Source organism: Sinocyclocheilus anshuiensis, unplaced genomic scaffold, assembly GCF_001515605.1.
Source record: "Sinocyclocheilus anshuiensis isolate Anshui unplaced genomic scaffold, SAMN03320099.WGS_v1.1 scaffold79, whole genome shotgun sequence".
Classification (NCBI taxonomy): Eukaryota; Metazoa; Chordata; class Actinopteri; order Cypriniformes; family Cyprinidae; genus Sinocyclocheilus; species Sinocyclocheilus anshuiensis.
This window is the reverse complement of record NW_015548213.1, coordinates 613957-639776: the sequence shown is the minus strand read 5'-3', so window position 1 is coordinate 639776 and position 25820 is coordinate 613957. Positions and strand designations below refer to the sequence as shown.

The window sequence follows — 25820 nt, the reverse complement described above, 5'->3', positions numbered from 1 at the left end:
CATTGGACACCTCAACCGGCTTCAACATTTCACTAGGGACATTGACAAATGAGGGCAATGAGAGGAGAAACAAAACAGAAGAACCAAGTAAACAAAGAAAAGGCAATACATGAAAAGTTTCGAGCATGACAGAGCAGCTATGAGCAGCTATGAGCTGGAAGCGAAGGCTAGTTTAGATCCAGCCCAGCACGAGTCCATCTATAACCCCAGGGGCCATTAAGACACACGGGTCGATGGAGGACCCAAAACAGACACTTCAATTAAGTGATTAGGATCAGATTGAGGCCTGCAGTGGGCCGGTTCTGGGTTTGTAACAGTCAGGGAGTGCACACTACACCTGTGAGAGAGAAACATATGGCAAGAACGCATGGGATAAAGAGAGGACAACAAACATCAGTAAAAAAGATGAGCACATGAAGTGATGAGGTGCTGCGGTCTGTTAAACTGACATCTTTTCCAGACAGTTGAAGGCTAGATCACCCAAAAATTGAATTGTACAATAAATAAAACGGAAAACAAAACAATATTACTAAAATGGTAACTGAAATGATCATTAAAATGGAAAAATACAAATAAAAACAGTAGAATATTCTTAGTAGATAGTAATACTATCAAAATTATAGTATATATCTGCCATTGGTCAGCAAAAAATGATAGCTCCGCCCCAAACTCTTGCCATTGGTTGAGCTGTTGCTGTTGAGATACACACTTTTTAATTAACCTATAAATGTTACTTAAGCTGTTATAAAATGAAAAATATATCTAAAATATGATACAAAAAATATAAAACAAGTACACTTGTTAGACTTCAATCTGTTCTAAAAATATATCATATTGTTAGTTGTGTGGACTACTTTTAAAATACTTTTTTGTTGCTTGACAGCCACTGATCACAGTTTTCCAATGCATGGAAAAATGCAGCCTGTACATTTTCCTAAATATCTCATTTTGTGTTCAGTAGCTTTTTATTTTTTCCGAGTGAACTCCCTGAGATGATTTGTTAGATGTTGTTGGTTGTGAGAAAGTATTCCTGTGAGGACTCACTCGAGTGAAGCTGATTCCACACAGGAGTCTGCCCTTCCCACCGGCTCTATCCTGCCGTTCCTCCCGTTGTCTGCTCTCTCCTCGTCGTCTTCTTCTTCTTCTTCCTGTGGAGCACCAAAGAAACACACTGTGAGTCAATGGTTCTACCTCACATCTCACATAAAGCAGCCGATCTCTGGCTCGCTCTAATTGAATTGAGCCACAGATGAGCGTAATGGCTGCTGTTTTAAATCAGGGTAACTGTGAGAGTACGGCCGTGGCATCAGAGCGATGGCTGTAATCGATTATTCATATTCAATCAGTCTGGGCTCGGGCCGCGCTCAGGTCTGCTGCTAATCGGATAAGGGAAGAGTTGAGTGGATGTGCATTTGTTTCTTTCGCTATCCTTATCTAATTTCCATCTCTCTGTCTTTCTATTTCTCAACCTCTTGACACGTCGGATATGTGCAGATGTCATTTACAATTCTTGGAAAAATGTAGAACAATAAGGTCCTGTCAAATAATGGAGGCTGGATTGAAGGCAGGACTCTCATCAAACATATTGACAGATTGACCACAAAAAGCATGTCAGCTAACATCTTTGAAACGCTTAGTCATGCCGAATAGGAAACAAAAGCCCTCTTTAGGTTTATTTATTTATTTGCTAAATTGTATTTATGAAAAATAAAATAAAATAAAATAAAATAAAATAAAATAAAAATAAATCTAGGTGTATTTCAAAAACAAAACAAAATTACTAAAACTTTACAATTAAAAATAAAAAAATAAAACAAAATGAAAATTATTCAAAATATTAATAATAAATAGAACACTATTTTTTATTATATAAAAATGCTGCAAAAATAAAGTTAACAAAAAAAAATTGTTACTTAAAATAAACATTAACTGAGATCAAATAAAACATGTCTGTCATCTTGTTTTCATTACACCTAGTCAACATTTCTCATTTTTATTTAGTTTACCTTGATGTACTAAAACAAAAAACAAATAAATAAATACTGCTACTAAAATAATATATTGTTACTAAAAATTTAAGTAAAATTAAAATGAAAATGAAAAAGAAACATTCAAAATATTAATAAAAAATACAATACTATCTCAATAATAATAATAATAATACAATAACACTGCAAATATACATGCATCAAAATGGCCAGGCTGCTGAATAGCATACTGTGAACATGCGTAACCAAGATTTTATAGCTTTGCATGAGAATAAGACTGACATTTATGAAAATATTTCCATCCACCACACTTTGTTATTTATATTTATATATGATATTTATATACCTATAAACTGTATATTCAATAAAACAAACAAACATACAAACAAATAAATACATAAATAATTAAATAAACATTAATGCATATGTAAAAGGGTCCAAAGATTAACAAAAGCCCCTTAATCGAGTTTATCCAATGACAACTGAATTTACTCCACACATTAATTGCACTCAAACCTTTGGCTGCGGATCATTTCCAAAGCCAAGTGAGTGTCTAGACACGGGCGAGATTCTGCAATGGTTTGTTAGCCACGGATATTAATATTCCAGCGGTCTCACCCTTAACCTTCCCCTCTCACCAAAATGTCAAGCACATCTAAATAAGCGCTTCTCCGTCTTTATATGGAAATGCATTCAGTCTTTTCAGACAGTCACCCTCCACCACAAGCATCCGCCGGTCTGAAGAGGATGACTGGAGTCCTATTTTCATCTGTCTGTATTTTTTTATTGTTGTAGAGGTTAAAGAATGAGTGGAGGTCATGAAAATGTTATTAGCAAACCTCGGAAAAAGCGGCAGCAGGTCTGTTACCTTATTATGGTGAAAATGAGTCAATTGCCTCTCCAAACACAATCGATGGTTTCGCTACTCGCCACCCAATACACTGATTTTTCTGCAGAAATGGCTGGATTTTTGCCTTTATATCACAGTGTTGGTGTGGAAGAGCTCAATTATATCTGATCCAGAATATTAAATCAAACCTCGTCACCCACAGCACTGAATTAAGAATTACTGCATCAATTTAGGTCAGATTTCCTAATTTACAGGTGTATACGTCTCACTGATTTTCAGTCTGTATATCTGAAATTTGATATTTCATATATTAGCATGACGGTAGAATAGTATGTACTGAAATGCAGAAAATTAACAAGACAATATTTACATGACAATATGTGACAATATATTATAATATAACAGCATAATATGTAAACATTTCCACGAAAGGATAGATAGAAATGCAATTATTTACCCCCAATTTCATTGTATGTTCATTGTCATTAAAAATAAAAATAAAAAATGTCTTGACTTGTCAATATTTAAAAGATCAGAAAAGCTGGAGAAAGAAAACAATTCATATTTAAAAAAGCCATGTTTAACCCCGAAATAAAAAGAAAAGATGCATGTTAAATTGCTCTATTTGTTTATTATTAAAATTTATTAATTTATTATTTTTTTGTGACATTACTATACAATTTCATTGTGGGGAAAACAAACTCATTTAATGATAACATATAATTTCAGGTTATTTAACCGCATGATCCCGACATTTCAACTATTAAACTATTCAATTCTATGATTATTGTAGGTTAAATGTTGTTTTTTTCCCCCTTTGGTCCTGTCTTGTCATGTTTAAACTACAAAGTAAGCCAGGACCTCTACTGATGTCCCCTAAAAAAAAAAAAACTAGAAACATCTTTGTCACTGAATAGTATTACAAAAGCATTCAAAATAAATAAATATATTGAGTATTGGTGGAGTGAAAGTTTCATGAGACATGCAGCTGTGCTGGAGTGTCTCCATTCAGCTGTGAATGCTGCTGTCTGCAGCCAGAGAATGAGCTTATTAGCAGTGAGAGATAAACTGGAGCGGCGAGGGCCGTCACATCGGACCCTGAGAATCGGTGCAGGCGGGTGAGGAGAGCAGAGAGCAGTCCCTGTCACAAAGTCACTCGCACACAACACAAAGTGTCACTTTGCCTGTGGTGGCGGCGGTAATGACGGACACAGAAAATGAGGCTGGATGCCAGACGCTCCATTGTCCGGTTCTGAACACCTGCCAGATGCCAGCTCCAATGAAAACTCCTGCATCAGCCCACCACAGGGGGAAAAGGTCATTCACTGTGCATCCCAGAGGAGAAGATCGACATCAGCCACCGCTTCATTCGGGTGCTTTAGGGCTCTGCTGATATGTGAGTGTTTGTGTGCGTTTGTGAGTTGGGTGAAGGCCAGAAGCCACTCAGTGCAGCAGTTACAGGAAGCCAGAGGTTACAAAGCTGGCGATTAGACAGACAGTGCATTCGATTATTGTTCCTGGCAGACGCAGGAGGTCGGTCACTTTGAGAGACTGCTGGCTTGTGAGGAGCTGGAGGGAGAACGTTTTCCAGAGGGAACTCGGATCAGAGGAGGAAACGGGTGATATCTCCAGAATGCTGGATGAAATGCAAACAGAGGACTACAGATGCCTCGCTGGAGGGCCTGAAGCGCACGTCTGTGGAGACAACCAGCGTCTGACCTCCAGATCAACCAGATGAAATCAGGAAGGTGGCAGTGGTGTGACATGACAGTTAGTGACAGGAGGAGAGGTTTGGCCTCTAGCATTGGGTCTAAGGTCGAATTTACACACAGAGACCACAAGAGTTTGTACTATTGCTACCCTCAGTCACAGCCTCAGTTCGTCTGATCCATACTACGGGTGTAACAGCCCAATAAAATTATGGTTCAGTACGTACCTCAGTTTTGAAGTCATGGTTTGGTACATTTTTGTACATGGAATTTTAATTTTTTTTAATTAAACTAGTTTACTGAATTCAATTTTAATTACATTTTCTCACATTATCTCAATTACATCATGATTACATTATCTCAGCTAATGTTGCAAGCTATATAGGGAGCTCTATTACTTGCACATTACTATAATATTAAAGGTTGCAATTAACAACAGAGTCCAAATGATTAAATCCAATTGCTATTTATATTTAGATACAATAATCCAAAAAAATGTAAACACGTTAATTGCACATAAATCAGTTTTTACATTAACTTCTAAATTGTAAAATTAAGTTTCTACTCCAATTTTTCTTGAAATATAATCATTGACATGATGCTTGTTTTCGTGAATTGTCTAATAAAATGAACACTTTGTTTCTTATTGAAAGTACACACAGCTTTTATTCATGCGTTCACGCAAAGTTTTATTCATGCATCAACTGAAATAGCATAGACTTAAAGATCAATCTTGGGATTTAAGAATCGATATTGATTCATTAAAATAAAGATACACAAAACTATGAGTTTCAAATTAGGTTCTGCACGTGCATTGACTAAAACAATGCTGTATTTGTTCAGTACACCTGCATACCGAATCGAAAGAGCATACCTAAGAAGTTTTGGTACAAATACATGCACTGTTACACCACTAATGCATACTGAACAGAAAAACAGCAGTTCCAGTTTCCAATCTAAGGTTAACACAATATGCACCTTATACTGGAAGAAAAGAACATTTAAAGTAACCAAAACTTTAAGATGTTTGTGTTTTTTAGAGCTAGTAACTGGATTTGGCAACCATTAAAGTTTTATTTATGACACTTAGTAGCAAATTAAATGCACATTCAAGTGCAAAACTGCATATTTCATTTAGTTTTTTGTGCTCTGTTTGATAAATAATCAGTAGGCTAATAATAAGCTGCAAAGTGGAGTTTATGTGAAACTGCTACAAAAGCCAACACAATTATTTTCACCAATGTTCTCAGGAATAGATGGATTTTGGAGGGAGAATATCTTAAAATCTATACGCAAACATACAGCTTTGCGTTTTTAACCCAGAACTGACCGAAGGACTATTTTCTTGTCCAGCGTTAAGTGCTGGAAATGTGCAGTAAAGAAAATATAAGGAAGCGGGCAATTTGTACAGAGTCTCTCAAACAATGACTATCCAAATATTTACGATGTCCAATAATAGTGACCTCACTCAAGTTCCTGACTACGTACAAAAGTTGGTAATTACCTCCAGCGAAACGCCCAAAAAAACAACATGGAAAAATCCAAACATAACAAATTAGACCGGCGTGAGAAATACTACAGCTGTCCAAAACTTCTCATGTCTGGTTGGAGGAACTAGTGACCCTTACGAGGAGCCGTTGCGGTCGGTAGGCGACACGTAACTAAAACCCAATGAGTTTGTTTGATGTGGAGCATTCGAGACAATAAAGAAACGGAAAAATCAAGGTTCAAGAGCCAAAGCGTACTCAAACAGTAGGCGTTCTAAAAAAAATGGAGATGAAAGGCCCTACTGCGGGCGCCACAATGCGCCATTATAGTACGTCTGTCCCTCAGAGGCAACTCCTATTACCTCAATTAGACTTTTAAAAGAATTAGACTGAGTTAATTGAAAGTGACTTGGGTTTTTCACATCTTTCTCTCAAACACAGGGTCATTTCATCCCACCGTAAAACAAAATCTCCATTACAGCAGTCAATGGATCACACTACTCATCATTTTCGAGACGCTTATTTGTATTTGTGTTGGGGAAACAAACGCTAAAAGGACCTAAATGATGACTAAAGTCATTACCGGACATAAAGCTGAGCCACTACTGTAATCTACTTAAACGAACACTATCCCACTGCGCTTGGTTTGTGCCACTGTTTATTTGGAGTGTCAAATGAAAAAATATAGCCCATTTGGTACAGACATTTCATACACTTATCATGTCACAGGAGATATTAACAGGCGACTGTAAAATCCATTAATGCACGCCTGTAATCAGGCCTCGTAATATGTCTGTCATCTTGAGCATTGATTAAATCTTAGATTAACTTGTTTTTCATCCAAGTATTTTTCATGTCCTCAATACGGATAAAATAATCTACCCATCAATACAAACAAACATCAGCAAAGCAACAAAGAGAAGCTATAATTGCAAAAATTAATCTACATTTCTCATTGTTTAAAAGAAAGACTTGTTGACTGGAAGCAAATTTAATTTAATTGATTTTTACTACAAAGCACTGCGACCAGTGTTGGGGAAAGTTACTTTTAAAAGTAATACATTACAATATTGTGTTACTCCCTAAAAAGTATCTAATAGCATTACTCATTTATGTTGGGCTTGCTTGTTTGTTTTTAATATAGAAAGTTATATTTTTTGGAAAGTTACTTTCAAAAGTAATGCATTACAATTTTGTGATACTTCCTTAAAAAGTAATTAATTGTGTTACTTTTTTGTGGAAAGTAATGTGTTACATTACTTTTGTGTTACTTTTTTTCACCTGGGCTGCTTGTTTGTTTTTAATATTAAAAAGTTATATATTTTTTTTAGAAAATGTAAAATCCATTTTACACCAAAAGTTAAATGAATACGAATAGGAAGAAAAAGAAGAACTTCTACACTCTTCCGCTTAGTATGGTTGATTGAACTGGATCATTGAAGGTCAGCAACAAAGACATTGATTAATAAAATGGGATCAAATACATGGGATCGAGTATATTTGCCTTATTTAACATTTAATTATTGCAGGTTTGCATTTGACTGTTTTTATTCATTTTGAGGAATACTGAACCTGTTTTTGTGCAGGTGAGATGAGTAAATGCATGTTCACATTTAGTTTAGATCTTCAGTAAGCATCATGTTCACACAACGCCCTGCACTCACTCCCGATTTCTCTCAACATGAGGCCAGGAGAGCTGTCAGTCAATGCATAATATACGTAATACTTATTTGAAAATGTAACTCAGATATTTTCTTGTACATTTAAAAGTAATGCATTTTTTGCATAACTTTACTAGTTACTTGAGAAAAGTAATCTGATTACATAACTCCCATTCGAAAACATGGTATTATCACAGAATGGCCGAATAAATATATACGTTATTTTTTTTTTGTGACAGCAGTGTGATTCTTCTCAACAGCCTCACCCTCTGTAATATGACATATATATCAGCTGCAGCATCTCTCCAGCAATTATTATTTGTCTCCTGTGGAAATCGGCTCAGCTGTTTGGCGAGAGATGAGAGCGGTGTCGGAGGCCTGTCAGTTTGTGTGTCAGGCTCGCGGGTGCGCCTCTGCTGAGCGAGCCGGTAATATTTCTAAGTTTTGAGCTCATGTTCAGACACTTTCATATTCCCCTGTAATGGCACCTGTGGGTCAAGAAGGAGACTTCAGAGAGCCGTACTCGTTCTGGGCCAGTAAGGAGTGAGTCAGCTTATCTAACGCTTTTATTTCAGACAAAACAAGCTCAGCACTTGAAATAAAATGTGCTCCCCATTTTATTATTCATTGATTTTTCTGTTTTTCTGTTTTCTGTACAGTGCTGAAAGACTCATGTTTTTGTCATTTTTAATGTCTTTCTTTTATATTTACCTCTATTTCGTTTTTATATCAACATGCATTGATGGGTTTTAGTATATAAATCTCCATAGATATACAATGTTTATATAATGCTTATAGGTATATAGATACATGTGTATGTTTATGTAAGTGTAATACACACACACACACGCAAACTGATATATATAACATCATATGACGATATATTTCATATATTGTAATTCAAAACATGTGCAAATTATATTTCAATTGCGAGTGTTAAGAATGATTAAACCAAAAAAGAAAACAAAAAAACAACAACAAATGAAAACAAAACACAAAACAACAAAAAGAAAAGAAAAAGCAAAACAAAACAAAACACCCAAATATGAGCCACAGAAACAGTCTTGGCAATCAGCATATCTGAATGCTCATAAACAAATCAGGCAGCAGTTGAAATCTGGCATCCTGTAATCCAATGAGCAAAGTTTTATTTCCGCCACTGCATTTCAGCTCTTATTTTCCCTCACTTAAATCAACAAAGCCCCCAGCGCCTTTAAACCTGTCTCCCTTTTGTTTTTTAAGACACCGCTAATGGTGTATAATAGTTTGGCTCGGCCAAGGATTACTTTGAGCAAACAGGTTCTTAATGCTATTAAGTAAATTAAATCAGATACGTGAGCTAATTCACATTTGTCTAGATCAAGGAGAGCAGAAGTTCGCCAGAGTGACCCACAGTGGGACACGGGACAAATGTCAATGTCCCTCGCTCTCTCTCGCGCTCCCGCTCAGTCACCGAATGCATCATCTGTCAGCTGTGATTTCATACACGCACAGGCATATCTATCAATGCCACGGCACGGCACGCTTCGGTAGGGCTGCAGTATCGTTAAATTGCACTTTTATTAAATTAGGTCGGATAATTATGAGGGTTTAAATCAATCATTTAGTCAATAATAAAACCTAAAGCAGGCAGTGCCTTTAACTGGCATGCCTTCATCAATAACCACAGGCAGGAATACTTTCTCATATCCCACACAGAGGTTTAAGAGCGCATGAATTATTGAAAATCAAGTTATCACTGCCTGCTTTTGTCTGGGGCCACTTTTGAAGTGATTTGTTGGTTTAGTCAGAGTTGTTCTCTTTGTAAGGATGTCCAATGATATAGTGACAACAATATCGCAAGACCATAAGCATATCCCCAATATTCAGCTGAGTGACTGATATCAGTTATAACAAATCTTAAGTAATGTTTCTTAAGAATAATTGATTTTAAACAAATAATTGATGATGATGATTTATTAAAAACAATATACGAATATAATTAATTAAATATTTAATAAATATTTTTATATTCTAAAAATAATTATTTAATGTATTAATAATTTATTAATATATTATATACACACAAATTAACCATAATAATATTAATAAATTATACAATATTTTAAAATGTATTTATTTATTTTTTAAACAATTATTTCAATTATTTATAAATAATAATCAATTATTTATAAATAATTGAAATAACTGTTAAAATAATAAATAAATACAAACACTCCACGCACAATAAATTAATAATAAATTAACATATTAACATCTGTATCATTAATTATTATTCGAAATTATTTAATTTATATAACATAACATTTGAAGTATTTATTTATTTAGCAGTACTTTACATCCATATAGTATGGTATTTAAATAGTATTTCTAACATATCATGCTATTATTCTTGGTAGAGTTATGGTAGAAAATTGCATTATCACAGTACCATGTCAAAAAATCATGGTAATACCGTGGTACAGTAAGACCCATGTGACTTAAAAGTTAGACCGAAGCACATTCTCCTGTCATAGAAACAGATGGTTAAAGCTACAGTACCTCTGAAATGCCTTGAGCTGCACATCTCGCACACTCATGACTGCTTTTCCATGATTAATCATAATTTAGAGGTGATTAAGAGGGAGGATCGTCCCACTAACTCCGTATGGAGCTATTAATCTGGCTCTAAGCCATGAAGGTCACTGAGCATATGTGTGATTACAAAAAGCAACAAAAACCTGAGCTCACAAAGACATTAGCGGAGATTGTGGGATAAAGTGGAAACAGAACGGCAATTTCATGAGAACTCCAGAGAGTGATTTCACAAATACTGAAACACATCAGTTCTTTTTAAAGAGGTATATAACACCTGGAGAGAGCTGGACATTAGCATTCACATACATATCAACGGCGATGTAAAATCGTCCATTTCTGCTCAGCCGCGATGTTTTAAACTTCATGTTGTGTTCTGGTCATTTTGACCTGGAGAGGATTGTTCTTTTCCTGAACATGCTAGTTAATGTTATCGGATTGGACTAAAACTTATTGACTTTGCTCACACAGGATATAACACCTTCCACCAAAAAAAAAGGTTATTTTTGTATTTTTAGGTCTTTTAGGCAGATGGAACAACAGTATACAAACTTTATTCAGTGTCTAATGTGAGTTTTAATATCATTTTCGTGTGACCTTTCTAGTCAACGGATAATTTCCCTCAGATTGTGCATATAAGTTAAAGGAAATATGAACATTAATTAAAACTGTGAACACAATGTGAACAAACTAGTGTATTCCATGACAAAGATGGCATCAGTCACTCAGCATGTACTTTTAATCATGTTAAAATGATTTCATATTTATGAATTAGATTATGTACTTCTCCAGTTTGTTGTGAGTGCAGTGCGCTTGCAGAGAGACGCCGCCCACACGCTCTTCTGATTGGCTGTGAATTTTTTTTTCCATTTTGAATCTTATCACATAGTGTCTGATTAGGACATGGTGTTCCCAGTCAAAGAATGACCAGCCTAAAAAAAATGCTTATAAATTTCCCGTTATGCTATATTATCACCAAAATATTGGATTCAATCTTTTTTTTAATCAACTTTCAATTAGCACTGATTCCATATATATATACTGTATATATATATAGTAGGGGTGGAACGGTACACAGATGTCACGGTTCGGTACGTACCTCGGTTCGGGGGTCACGGTTCGATACGATTTCGGTACAACAGGAAAAAAAAAAAATCTACTATGCTCGGTTTCTTTTCATTTATTTTGAACAGACAGTAGTACAAATTACAATTTTTCCCACATAGATGTGAAAATACTAAATATTATTACATTGTTATATATATATATATATATATATATATAAAATCTGCAGTATATATATACATACAAGGAATAAATTCTTGAAATATATTTGATTTAGTTTACAGATAAACAAGGGGAAAAAAACAGTGCAACACGTAACATAGCCTATATACGCTGAGTTTCAGTTCATTTTGTGACAGACTTAATTTGTTCACAGAAAGGAAACTCAAACAGCAGAAAGCGGCATCCTATTTGTTTTCTTTATTTTACAAAAGCACAATGTTTTGTTTTCATTCACACACACAAACACACACACACACACACACACACATAAAACACATCAGTTCCAGCATTGCTAACTTGACAGCGCTTAATAAGACAATAAGTGTTTAAAGTTGATTCTGCTGGTATAAGGAAACAGTTGAAGTGATCGCGCCGGCGCGCACGCACGCACACACACCCCTGTCACCGTTGGAACGCGACTGAAGTACAAAGCCTATAATTTACATAATAAATAATAGTTTAGCATTCAGACACGTTACATCACAAATATGGAAATATTATGGAATATTTGGATTTGTGCTGAATGAGAGAGGTAGGATACACGAGCACAAAGCTCCATTTCGCAAACAGTTGAGTGCACAAGCCTTTAAAGTATACTCCTTTGTCAGTCTGTGAGAGACGCATTCAGAATCAGCACATGGTCACTGTCTAGTGGGCTTTGTTTTCAAGTGCGCAACTCATGGCATTCGCTGTTCTTCTGCTGGCGGCCGCTTATCAAACAGCGTTGCATTGCTGCGGGTGCCCCCATATGGATTGGGGGTGAATTGCCTGTATTCGTTGTAAGGCCTCATGCACCGAACCGAGATGTCCGTACCGTGACGGTTCGGTACGAATACATGTATCGTTCCACCCCTAATATATAGATATAGAGAGAGAGTGAACTATACATTTAATCGGTTTGTGCTTCATACTGTCCGATGAATCATTTTTAACAAATTGATCTTGATGAAGCTAATTTTGGTAGATCAACACAATGGATTTGATTAGTCTGATTGTTTGCAGCCCTATGCAGTCACTTGCGCTATAATCGATTGTTTTCCAGAGCTGAAGGGTTTGTGTGTGGTCTACAGTCTTTCTTCTGGAGCTCTGGAAGTGGGATCAGAGGAGGCCGTTGGGATGTGTGCGTTTTCCTGGACTCAATGAGACAAGTTAATTGATGGGAACGCACAGCTGCCAGCGTCTGAATCCAATGAATGACAGCGAGGGAACATGGATATTAATTCCTTTGTGTAAATGGCCAAAACATAGCTATTACCAAGCTCAATACAATACGTTTTATTTTAAACTCATAAGATTTCTTTCAGCCCATTTCTGTGTTCAGACTGCAAGACAAAAGGCCAATGAACATTAGCATTTGCTGCGTTTCCTGACATATTTTGGCAAAACTCAGCAAGGATGACTATTATTCTTTTGGTATTGTTTCAATCGGTGTGGGAAGTCATGTCGACGGCGTTCCCTCCTCTTACAAAAACGCCATGATACTGCTAACCTTCTTATCCAAAATGTTTGCACTCACTTGCACCTCGGTTCATGACAGGATGAGGCCCTTCCTGTGCCGCTTGGTCTGAACAGGAAGTCTGCTCATTCGAGTGTCAACACTTCATAGGAAGAATCTTGTAAGCGCCAAGTTCATTGGCTACATTGTGAAGCCGGGCCGACAATTGAAATGGGACAGCTTTTATATTTCAAGACAATACAAATCCACACTTGCTATTCCCACTTGAAAAGCCCATATGCCAAAAGTAACATCCAGCATTTGAGAAGAAATGTGAATGAAGGCAAGAACAAACACAGGAAAGCAGGGAGCGGAGAAGCACGTCAGCGTGTTTGCACTAAGCTTTTTATTTTATAGAATAAACACGGCTGATTCTCTTTCTGCTCTCGTTCTGCTGTGAGATGGATCCCTGATATATTGACAGCCTGGGCTACCTGCTGTATTTTTAGACCAATCACAAAAGCATCAGTCAGGTTCAAAGGTGCAACCATCCAAGACATCCTCCCACTCTAGAGTCTGTTCCACTAGGAGAGAATGGGGAAAAGTCTTTGAAGCGCACCGGAATTCATATGAAGCAGAAAGCAATAACTCAAAGTACCACAGCAGGTCCAGAAAGAAGTGAAACTCCATGAAGACTATTAAATGTACACAAACTAGGAAAAAATGAGTAGTAAATCACGTTATAATAAATAATAACACTATAAATTACAAAACAATACAACTGTTTTATGAACAAGGTAATTCATATCAGGTTTGATGCAGTTTCCATTCCGTTCTCACACAGTGTCATCAGATGCCTGTCAAATTTTTATCTATCTATCTATCTATCTATATTTATTTATTTATTTATTTATACATATGCATGACATACTACTCATCATTGCCGTTCATGATTTTTCAGCTGGTGCTTGAGGAACAGATGGTTTGGCTGTCAATCATTTTACAGTACTAAACTGTAACCATTATGATATTTATCATAACAACAGCCCAGGTGTATTATCACTGTACTATTTTATTTATTTTGTTTTGTTTATTACATTTTACTGTCTGCATCAAATTAAATTGACTAAAGTGATACCATATACATGAAAAGGATATTAAATTCAAGTAAAGTGTCTACTTTAATGTTTCAAATAACTTTTATAAAAACAATATGTCAAAATATGGGTGAAATAATGTTCCATCGTCATTCAACATAACAGACATGTTTATCTTGCTGATAAATGGGTAAATCCTAGTTGTTTGAAGGACAGCAGTAAAAATTGGCAAATAACTAAAATGACAATTAATTAGTATTTTAGGGTGCTGCACTGTGATCCTTAAATAGAGTCTTTTAATTTAATCCAATGATTATTGTCCTAAATATGCCAACAATATTTTTGGTATATAAACTACTGTTACACTGAATGATATATTTTGTAAATTATTGTAAAAATGTATGATAGTCATGTATGATGATATGATATGATATGATATATGATATATGATATATGATATGATATGATATATATATATGATATATGATATGATTGATATGATTGATATAATATGATATATATGATATGATATATGATATATGTGATATGACAATTTTATGTATGTATGTATGTATGCATTTATTTTTTTGTTTTTTTACTCAAAAAACAGTTTTGATGTCATCAATATCCCAATATTAATGATTTAGTCATCAAATATATTTCCATGACATACTTTTATTTTGAAATAACTGAATATTGTTATTCGTGACTTTTAATCTTGCGCTTGAGGGACAGCTGGGTCGGCTTTCAATCATTTCACAGCACTGAACACTGGCAAAGGCCTCATACTGGTGGGAACGAAGTCTTCAACGAAAATAACAGCATGTGACGCACGATTTACTTTTGAACAGCATCTAGCGATTCATATTCATCCCTGCATTCATTACGCTTCACCTGTGGACAGCCAGGTTATGGAACTGAGGGACTCCCCGCTCTATGGAAACAAGTAAGCCCACCATGCGGTCCTCATCCTGCAGAGATCAATTTGTGAGTGATTTCATTTCCCACAGAAAGAAATACGCAGACAGACCTTCCACTCAGCCTGCATCTGCATTTCACTCCTTCCTGTCAATTCGTAGATGGCCACCGCAGACCTGCATTCAGAAACGGCTCCTTCTGCTTTTCTTCGCCACTCATGCAAATCAAATGCTTTTCTTTTTTCTCTAAATGGGCAGAAGGACTCCTCCTGGCCTCCATTCACTGAAGTAGAGCGGTTTACAGTTGGCCATATTCCTATGGCAACTTAAAAGCATTACGCTCTAATGGAAGCAATAAAAGAATGAGAGCCGCCTGTTGGTACGATGGACACGCACACTGTGGAGAGGACTCATTGAGACAAATGACTTGAAGCAAAGGAGACACTCGCATTATAAACTGGAACCGAGAGTAGAAAACAGCAAAAAATAAATAAAAAATCACATAAATAGGAATGAATTATTCAAGAAGGCTGGGAAATCGGATACTGACAGTCTCCAACATCTATCTTCCACCTCATCACGTAGCTGTCATCCAAATAAATGGCGCTAGAGCATTTAGTCTAATAGGTGTGGACGAATACAGTCCTCTTAGCTTTCAAAAATGTGTGAATTTTTAAGACCTCTCGCTATTTGCGTAAACCGTGACACGTCTTCCCTTAATTACCCCCATTTTCTGGGTATTTAATAGCGTCCAGGTGTGGATCGCTTGGCTGGAGACAGAGAGCAAGAAAGAGAGATGCCACTTAATGCCAAAATTGTCTTTTAAAGGAAGTTGTCTGTTACAAATGCATGGATGTTAGCGCTTTTCAAGCATGGCTAACTCCCGCAGTCCATCAACAACCGAGCTTGGATCAAGTCCAGTCTATTTGTGGAGAATTGCCTTGTTTTACTTTCATTCACAGTTTGTTGCACCATAGTCATTTACATCGCCTCTGACAGATCTAATATGAGCATTTGAGTAGCATAACCCCACATCTTGACTTGCCTCACAGCTTTCGTACGGTTCCCCACCTCGGGTGTGCCCTTAGTGTAACAGCAGTTTTCACCACAGTGAGGTTCCAAATTCCCCAAAGTCATTATTGTCTCCTGCTAAGTTACCCAGCCTGCTATGATTTGTGGGTAATGAGCTGGCAACCGGGCCTAGGCTCAATTATTCTCACTGAGGGAGTGATTTCTCACTCTATAGAGCAGAGCACAAAGTGCACTCACTAATTCTAATCAGGACATAACACACTCATAATCACCCGTGCGGAAATAAAAGAGTGACTGAAAAGAAAGGAAGAACGTAAATAATGGTGAAATATGGACAGGGTTGCCATGTTGTGGAGGACAGACTCATGATTACAGGTAAAGGAAGATGTGCTTTGTGTTTTGTCAGCATGACAGGTGCAGAGTTTCACATAGATAAGCATCCTTTATTGATCCCTGAGGGAAAATTCTGCATGATTGCATAAAAGCATGGCCTGATTAGACTTAGATAATGTTGTTCAGTCAGAACTTTGAATATAGATAGAGAAGCTAGAAAAGAGGATTGATATAAAAAGTGTGAACTTTTGGAAGCAACTCTGAGTTGAGGTATCTCAAAGTTAACATTATACGGCATTCATGAAACCCAATTCTGATGTGCTGCTCACACCGAGGTTGTCAAAATGTGTCACTTTTGGGTTTGTACAAGTACTCCTACTCGACCACTGTACCAGAAGTCTGATCATGTGACTTTCACTGTCACTCTCATTGGTAGTTGCCGCATTGCATTGCTGCTCATTGCATAAAGTTTCTCAACTTTGTTGCATCGCCAATGATCACTGTTACTCGTGTTGCCTAAAATTGTTGCCTATATTTTGTAGCTTAAATATACTGCTTTGTTGCTACAAATTGCTTTCCTTTACAAAGGAAGTGTGGAAAAACTATGTTTATGCTGAGACAATGAAAGACGCAGAAGCAAATAATATCTCGGACTAGAAAGTGGAACAATGGATAGAGACACAGATGTGTACAAAAGCAACAACAGCAGTCATTTCTTCAGACTTGTCTCGTCTCTTTCTCCGCTGCCATGCTTTGAGGTGAAAGTAAAATCTTGTAAGGAACCCCAAAATGCCTCTTTCTCATGTACAAATGAGATAAGAGACGTGCATCTAGACTCGCCACAGAGCTCAGTCCACTTCAAAAGGGAGAGAAATTCTGACTGAATGCGTCTGGGCTGAGCGATAAAGAAAATAAATCGTGCTTCTCTGGACTGCAGTGAGCACAAAAGGTACAAAATGCATAGCTGATATCTGTAAAAGCTTGCATCTTAATATAGCTTTCCTTTGGCTGTTCTATTCAGAGCTAAGCAATTGTTCTGGGAGTTCAGACAGACCAAAGAACTTTGCAGACTGTTTTGATCCGTTAGAAATGCGAATGTCAGTGAGAAAGTTCCCGAATGGCTGTGTCTGGTGGTTTATTATGATGTAAGACATTAATTTATGCAACCAAGGAGCCAGAATTAGGACACAAAACAGTCTGGAAGAAATCTGCATTACATATATTAGTAGGACATATAGGGGACAACTCCAGGAGTAACCTGATTGAGTTTGAACTAGCAACTTTCCAGTTCCTCGCCTTAAGCTTTAATACAGCGCCACTCCAGATTGGTGATTTGGAAGCTGACCCTTTTTAAGTGTTCGAACAATTATCTGAAATGAAACAGATCACCTACAATTATTTAACAAGTCAAAGTAAGTCAAGCAACGCCCTTGACCAGCTCCACTAAATCCCAGGCAGGAGCAGAAACAAAGGAAGTGTGTGTTATGACATCATCGCCAAACTTCTAACCTGATGCACATCCTAAAATGACACAAAGACTTCCCAGCTGGGATAAGCAGAGGTGAAGAAAACAGTGTGTTCAGTCATCACCACAGAGGTACATAAGAACAAAGGTCACCTTCTACACGTATCTGTTCTGGGTCACTACGGTGAGGACAGCTGCAGAATGTATGGTGTAGACTTGCAATGAGAAATTCTGAAAGTTCATGCATTTTTGCCTGACTGAAAATCCAAATAAAACTGGCTTAAAGGGATAGTTCACCCAAAAATGAAAATTAATTACTCACCCTCATGTAGTTCCAAACCCATAAGACCTTCGTTCATCTTCAGAACACAAATTAAGATATCTGAGATGAAATCCGAGAGCTTCCTGATCCTCCATAGACAGCAATGCAACAGCCATGTTCAAGGCCAAGAAAGGTACTAAGGACATTGTTAATAGTCTATGTGACATTCAACCTTAATTTTGAAGTTACGAGAATACTTTTTTTTTTTGCAAAAAGAAAACAAAAATAATGACTTTATTCAACAATTTCTTCTCTTCTGTGCCAGTCTTCGATGCACATTCACAAGAGTACCATGACACATGTCTATGGAGGGTCATAAAGCTCTCGGATTTCATCTAAAATATCTTAATTTGTGTTCTGAAAATGAACAACGGTCTTACGGGTTTGGAATGACATGAGGGTGAATAATTAATGACAGAATTTCCATTTTTGGGTGAACTATCCCTTTAAAGTAGTAGCTGGTTTTCAGAACATTATAGGCGGTTTCTCGTTTGTCCAGACTCATTAAACTGGCTGACCAACTGGACGAGTGACGAGCTGGCTGAGCTGGTAAAAAAAATCTTGGTCAAGGGCCCTGCTGACAGAAAAAAAAATATATATATATATAAAAACAGGTCACACCTGTTTAAGGTAGTTAAGCTAGTTTATGGAACATGGGAGCTGGTTTGCTGCTGGTCTAATCTTGACCAAGTCTAGTCAGGTCACACCAGCTGGTAGTCCAGCTAGTCAACCACCTAACAAAGCTTATGTCCGACATGGACCAATCGAAAGAACCTACCATGTTCAAAGTCCCAGCCACCATTTTAAACTGGTTCAAACGGGAATTTCCAGGAAGGTTATGTCACTTGATTCCAGAGCTCAGTCCACTTCAGAAGAGAAAAATTCTGACTGAGCAAAAAAGAAAATAAATTGTGCTTCTCTGGATTGCAGCAAGCACAACAGGTACAAAATGTGTAGCCAATTATCTTTAAAAGCTTGCATCTTAATTTAGTTTCCTTTGGCTATTTAGAGACAAAAACAGGCCACACCAATTTAAGGTAGTTAATCTAGTTTATGGAACAAGGGAGCTGGTTTGCTGCTGGTCTAATCTTGACCAAAGCTTTGACCAGCTTGGGCCAGTCGAAGTGTTCAAATTCTCAGCCACAATCTCAAACTGGTTTCTAAGAAGGTTCTGTCACTTGCTTCCAGTTGGAGTAGCATGAAAAGGTCATAGTTTGGGCCAGTGGTGGCAGGTTAATGGAGAAGAATGGTTTCAGTTCACTAAGTGCTCTCCACAGGACAAGCCTGGATGCGTTGTGAGGAAAGCTTTTCAGAAAGGTCGAATGGTGTCAGCTGTGGGCCTGGGGAACGTGAGGAGCCCAAGACATTCGATTAAGGGGTTAAAGGTCAGACTTAATGTCTACTTCACCAACCTGTCCGCTATGAGTCTCACCGACACCTAGACCGTCACATACAACAGCTCTTAAACTCAAAGACGGGAGACAAAGGGGGTGAAATTGCACTCGAATGTGTGTTTAAGAGAGTCCGTGTGAGAGAGAAGAAATTAAAGCTAGATCAACAGGCATTTCGGCTCAGCAATACTGAATAAAGCTTTAGCTAATGTGTTGGCGATGGGCCTCGTTTGGAAATCTCTGAAGCTCTTTGGAGTGTAGCTTTATAGAAAAGTGCAAAAGAAATGTGTTTTATTTGTTGTTCCATTGACAAATGGAAGCCAAATGAGTGTGAGGGACGAAGCCAGCAGGCAGGAACAAGGCAGATATTTAATTACGGTAGGCTGAGCTTAGCAGTGTCTCAGGTTGCATTGTCTGGGTTTCTTTGTAGGAGCTGCTCTCTGGTGGGCTGCCATTTGCACTGTGAATAATCACAGTGTGTGTGTGTGTGTGTGTGTGTGTGTGTGTGGTATGATGGGAGAGGCCTTTCAAAGGAGCCAAGGGAAAGAGGGTTTCTTCTATCTGCCCTTTTTTATTTGTTTCTTTCCTCTTGGATGAGGGTTCAAACAGTGAGATCAGAACAGCACCTACAGGCCAGGCTTGCTATGCTTGCGGCGAGAATACACGTGCATTACTGTTGCACACACACGGCGAGAGACAGCACATATGAGAAGGAGGGAAAAAGTAACAACAAAGAATGTGAAACCTTCTGAGGGGGCGGAAGAATCCCTTGTCTTGTCCACAGAAATGGGAGAGAGTGAACAAACGAATGAGAAGGGAGAGGATTCATTTTTCGAAAAGAGTGGAAACAAAACCTGTGGAAGACGAGCAGAAAACAAGACAGAGTGTGAGAACGCAGAATCCTCCAGCCACAAAACCAATCCGCTATTCCTCTGTCAGGAAGATGAAACGCAGAGGCGCTCTGTACTGTTTCACCAAGATGTGAGGTACATCTATACCTCAGACTCTCTCTGGTATGCTTCTGTATTGAGGGAAAAGAGAGTTTTGATGAAGGGTGGTTTGCTGTTTGGGCAGTAAATACAGCAAGTAATTAGCTTCTGTAGAAGTGGAGTAACCCTAACGATTACTCTCAGTATGTGCCACGGACATGAATGATACTTTCCCTGATTCATTTACCTAGACTGTGGAAGCCTGCCACAGTTTCATAATGAACCAGATTTTTTTTTTTTACACTTCTCATAATAACAAAAAAGATCTCTAGCATTGTTTTGCACCACTGTTTTTTGTCAAAACAGTTATCAATCGAACTAAAAACGTAAACTCAATGGCTTCGGGTACTTAAATTGCAGTAAATAGACAGGCACCATGTTCTTTTACACATGAGCAGATCCAATGTTTTGAGTTTAATGTGCATTTGGGAATGCAACATGTGCCAGTTACACAGTTATTTTCACATTTTCACATAACGTTTTTGTGGACAGAGGTTTACAGAATTTGAAAAAATAAAATAAAATAAAAGCTTGATGGTTACCACTGTGGAAAAATATATTAAAAATATATAAAAAATATTATTATTATTATTATTATTATTATTATTTATTTATTTATTTTACAGAGCACTTGCATTACAATAGTACAATATTTAAAATCAATGCAAAGTCATTTTTTAGTTTCCCCCAACAGCAGTGTTGTCATTATGTCTGAGTAAACGTAAACATAATTGGTGTGAACATAAGAATGCATTTTCTGGAAAATATTGCATTCTATTCCAGCATCGTGAGTATCAACATCTGACAGACATCATAAAAAGAGTTCATTCACATGCATTATTTATCATATGTGTTTTGAAAACATCTGTTAATGTCAGTCTAACAGGGAGTGCTTCAGTGATGTATTGCAGATTTTCAAACACTTCAAAAATTAAAATGTGCCCATCGAATTGACATACTGGGATCTGATACCGCATATCTAAAATCTGTACCATTAAATTCTTCAGCTGCACTCTGCTGGTTTTGCTCATTCCACCCATTCTGCGTTTTTCACATTCAAAACTGAACTTCAAAAGCAACTTGACATTAGTAACCTCCATTACCTGATAAATGTCTCTAACTAGTCTGATCTTACACAATGATGGACAATGAAAACCACAAAAGCTCATATAAGAAGTTCTGAAGACATTTTTTACAACACACAAAAAACTAAATTACAGCTTAATAGCACCTTGTCCACTTTCATTACATAGAAATGGCTAGTAGAAAATTGCACTTAATAATAAAGCATTGATTTGCCGGCCTCTTGCAGTTCTTATGAGAAAGAGTAATTCTTGAACAATTTCTAATTTATTACACAAAAATGACATTCTATATCCATAATCCATCTCAAAAGTCCAGCTAAAGTGTAATATTGGTCACGTACAGAGCTTCATTCTGGGTTAACCTAATTTACAATATCTTATAGTGCTGTATGAATAAAATGAACAGGTACTGAAGCTGTACTTCCACTCTTTTGAATAAAAATGCAAACAGTTATTCGATGATGAAATTCTCAAATCCAGTCTCTCTTGTTCCAGAATAAGGAGACCTCATGACCTTGCCGCACTTTGCATTACCCACAAATCCACAGCTGAAGCCTCATGCTGCCCTCTTCCTGCCCAGATGGGTCATCTCTAATTCATCACTAGGGAGAGGAACGTTTTAAAAATGAAAAAGGAAATGCCATTCTAACAATCCCCAATGGAAAGACACAGCAGCACCTCGCTGTTAGAGCACCAGGTGGGAATGTGAGAGACTGACACGTCAGGATGCAATTAAAAACATTGGGAACAAACCTGGAACACAATCTGAGGGTTCTAGTGTAATATACATCATTACAATCATGCTGACGCAAAACAAGCACTGCTTTGTGAAAGACAGCAAAGCTTTTACTGAGTGTTGGAACGGAACGTCCTTTTCAGGTGACCGTGCGAAGTGCTCTCGTAGGTTTGCTTCACTGCTGTGGTGTTATTCAGAGCGGTCTTTGGAGAGGTCGACTCAAGTGGGTGAGAGCACCAGCACAGTTGGGCTGTCTGAATCAACATTGAGCCTTAAAATGCATTTCTTCTGCCTCTCAAGCTGTTGTACATTCAACTAAATGGAACACTCGGACATTCCTTACCTCTACACAACTTGTGTTCCTTTCAGAGAAAGGTCAGGGCCTGTGCTGTGTCTATAAGGACAGAGTGGTGTATCTCTGATGTAATCATCAGATGTTGTACAATTAAAAAAAAAAACAAGAAAGAAAAGAAAAGAAAAAAAAAAAAACACAGGCAGCAACTCCATGTGGCATATTCTGCACAAAAACTAACACGAGAGAGACATGACTCAACTCTATGAACAACTGCTCCCACATTTAGCCTCAGTGACCAACGCAATTTCCAATGTAGTACAGTATATGGAAATTGTACAAAAATGAAGAACAAAAGTAATTAATTAAAACATTAAATTAAAAAAACAAACATAAAAATCAATTAAATCTTGAGGATGTGTCCCACAACAGGACAAGGTAATACTGATACAGCTAAATGAAGGCCCATTTAAAGCATCTAGAAATGTTTTATTATAATACACTAAAATATTTACTGTAAATAATAATGTATATAATATACTAGGTCTGTCCAATAATGGTTAAGCTGTTCAAAAAATATAATCACAATTATTAATCACGTCTATTGTCATTTTTTTTAAAATTTCATCTGAATTTATTTCAATTATTGACTGCATTACACTTTTATTTGAGCAGAATATCTCAATAGTATGGAAGCCCGTTTGCGCCACTGAATTTAAAAAAAAAAAAGGTAATTGCGACTTTTTATCTCACAAAAAGTCAAAATTGTGAGATATAAACCTGGAATTAGCAAGATATAAAAATGCAGAATTTAAGATATAACCTTGCAATTCTAAGAAGAAAAGTCAGAATTAGGAAATATAAACTTGCAATTGCATGAAAAATAGTCCAAACTGTGAGATAAAAAGTAGCAATTACCTTTTTTGTTTTTTATCTTTGCGGTTGGAAAAAAATTTGTGAAAAGTAAACAATTTAAACTCAACTTAATTTTGAGAAAAAAGTCAGAATTGTGAGATGTAAAAAAAAATTGTGAGTTTATATCTCGCAGTTCTGACTTTATTTCTCAGAATTGCGACTTTATGTCTCGCAATTGCGACTTTATATCACGCAATTCTGACTTTTGATTGAGTAACCACTAGGCAAATGTATAATTTTTTGGGAAAAAAGAAAAAAAAAAAGGATTTAACCACAACTACAATCTGGGAATGCTTGTGGAGTCTAGTAACCAATGCAAGCTAATGCAAAAGTCAAATTACAATGAAAAGTCGACGATTATGCTTAAACCAAGAGAAGCAAAAAATGTAATCACGATTAAAATACTGTTTACGACACAGCACTATAATATAAAAAAAATATATAGTGGTGCTCAACAGAGTTCAACATTTACAAAGAGTTTCCTACTATCAGTTTGCTATGGAAAAAGATTATACCAGAGATTTTAGCAGAAATACGTAGGTGATACATAGGTGTAAGCTAACAATGCAAAACTACAACAGCCATATTAAAATATATAATATACACAAATATTGAATAACATAGCAACATAATTAATATACTGTCATATATTATGTATTTTAGAGAAATTAACTGTTATTTAATGACTGACACTGAGTGACCCTGTTAACGTTATGTTGCATCATTCAGCTTTAATTTTGAGGCCTCGTTCTTCCCCGTTCACAGCTTCCGAAGTGCAGAGAGTATATTATTTAAAAGTTTTCTGTTTCAGGTATGGTAGTGTCTGTTCATCGAGTTTACTGATGCTTTTCATAGAAAAGAGGAGAAAGCAACAAAAAGTGATTCGAAATGAAAGAAAAGTCTCCTGGCGAGACGTTTAAAATGCATACGCTGGCATGCCTGGCATGGTAAATAAAGAGAAAATAGCCAAGCTTAATTAAGTAGCTTACTCAAGGTCTATAAAAAAAGCCACAACATTATGCAAATAGAATGGAGGCTAGATCGAACTGAGCCGGTTGTGAAGAGGAAGGCAACTAAACAATTAGAGCCAATAAAAGTAAAGTGGAAATGAAAGATTAAATGGATATTTAAGATGGCAATAAAGACATAATTGCTGAGAACTTCGTGATGAGCCAGTAGAGGCAACTATCATACTACGAGACAGACTGAGTGCATATAAAACATGAAGATGTGCTTGACTTGCGATATCCTTGTGTATCTATGGCGCTGTACAATGTTAAACAAACTACTCAAAAATGTTTGCACACTGCAGTACTTAACAAACGTCACAAGATTATGCATTACTTGTAAACATATTTATATGACATCTTTACATTAATAAACTAAAGAGGTATTCACAAGCTGCATTTGCAGTCATTGACTCAAACCACTCTGATTCAAACTAATTTTCATTAGTATAATTTTAAAAATAAAATTCCTTTCTCTCCTTCATGTCATTCCAAATCAGTATGACAACATTTTTAGGCAGAAAATAATTTAATCACATCTAACGAAAGAGTTGCTCACAAGCTGCATTTGCAGTCATTTATTCAAACCAGTTTAATTCATAAATATTTTCATTAGTATAATTTGAAATATAAAATTCATTTCTCACCTTCTTGTCATTCCAAATCAGAAATGACAACATTTTAGGTGAAAAATCTTTAAAATCACGTCATTAAAATACATACAAATATATATATATAATACTACCAAATCGTTACTAAGAAAGGGAGGTGAAATATTAGCCACACTAGCTTCAACCTACTCTGTGTGTGTGTGTTAATGTGCTTGAATAGCAACAGAACCTCTGCATCTGTCTTGAAATCTGTCTGTCACTTCAAATAACCACTTCCTGCTAAGAGAGAAAATGAGGGGAAAGGGGCTGAAAACAGGCAAGGAGAAATGAGAAAAGAGAGCAGAGGTGCTACTGACGGCATAGCTTGAGAAAGAGATAGAGAGAGAGAGAAAGCAAGCAAGAGCGATGCAGGGCGGGCTACAGACTGGAGGGGTCAGGCTAAGCTGTAATAGACTGAAGCTCAAATGAATGAGTCTGTCAGGTTGAGCCCAGGCCTTGACTGACTGCTCCTTTCAACCCGCCAGCAGCCCAACATCCAACCCAGAGGCTCCTCCATGCAAGACGACTTCCCTAATGATGATGCACGACTCTCGGTGCCACGGGCCCTTGAGGTGGTGGTGGTGGGGGATTTCTTTGT

At 36.9% G+C, this 25820-nt stretch overlaps 1 protein-coding gene across 1 annotated transcript in view; it reads right to left on the bottom strand.

The window, feature by feature from the left end:
• pard3aa (par-3 family cell polarity regulator alpha, a) overlaps nt 1-25820 on the bottom strand; it is a 500803-nt gene that overhangs the window by 268476 nt on the left and 206507 nt on the right. The window contains exons 6-7 of the mRNA XM_016440634.1: nt 1045-1148; nt 1-32 (exon numbers count right to left, since the gene is read on the bottom strand). The exon at nt 1-32 is cut by the window's left edge and continues 52 nt beyond it. Coding sequence (XP_016296120.1) covers nt 1-32; nt 1045-1148 — 136 coding nt within the window. The remainder of the gene's footprint in view (nt 33-1044; nt 1149-25820) is intronic.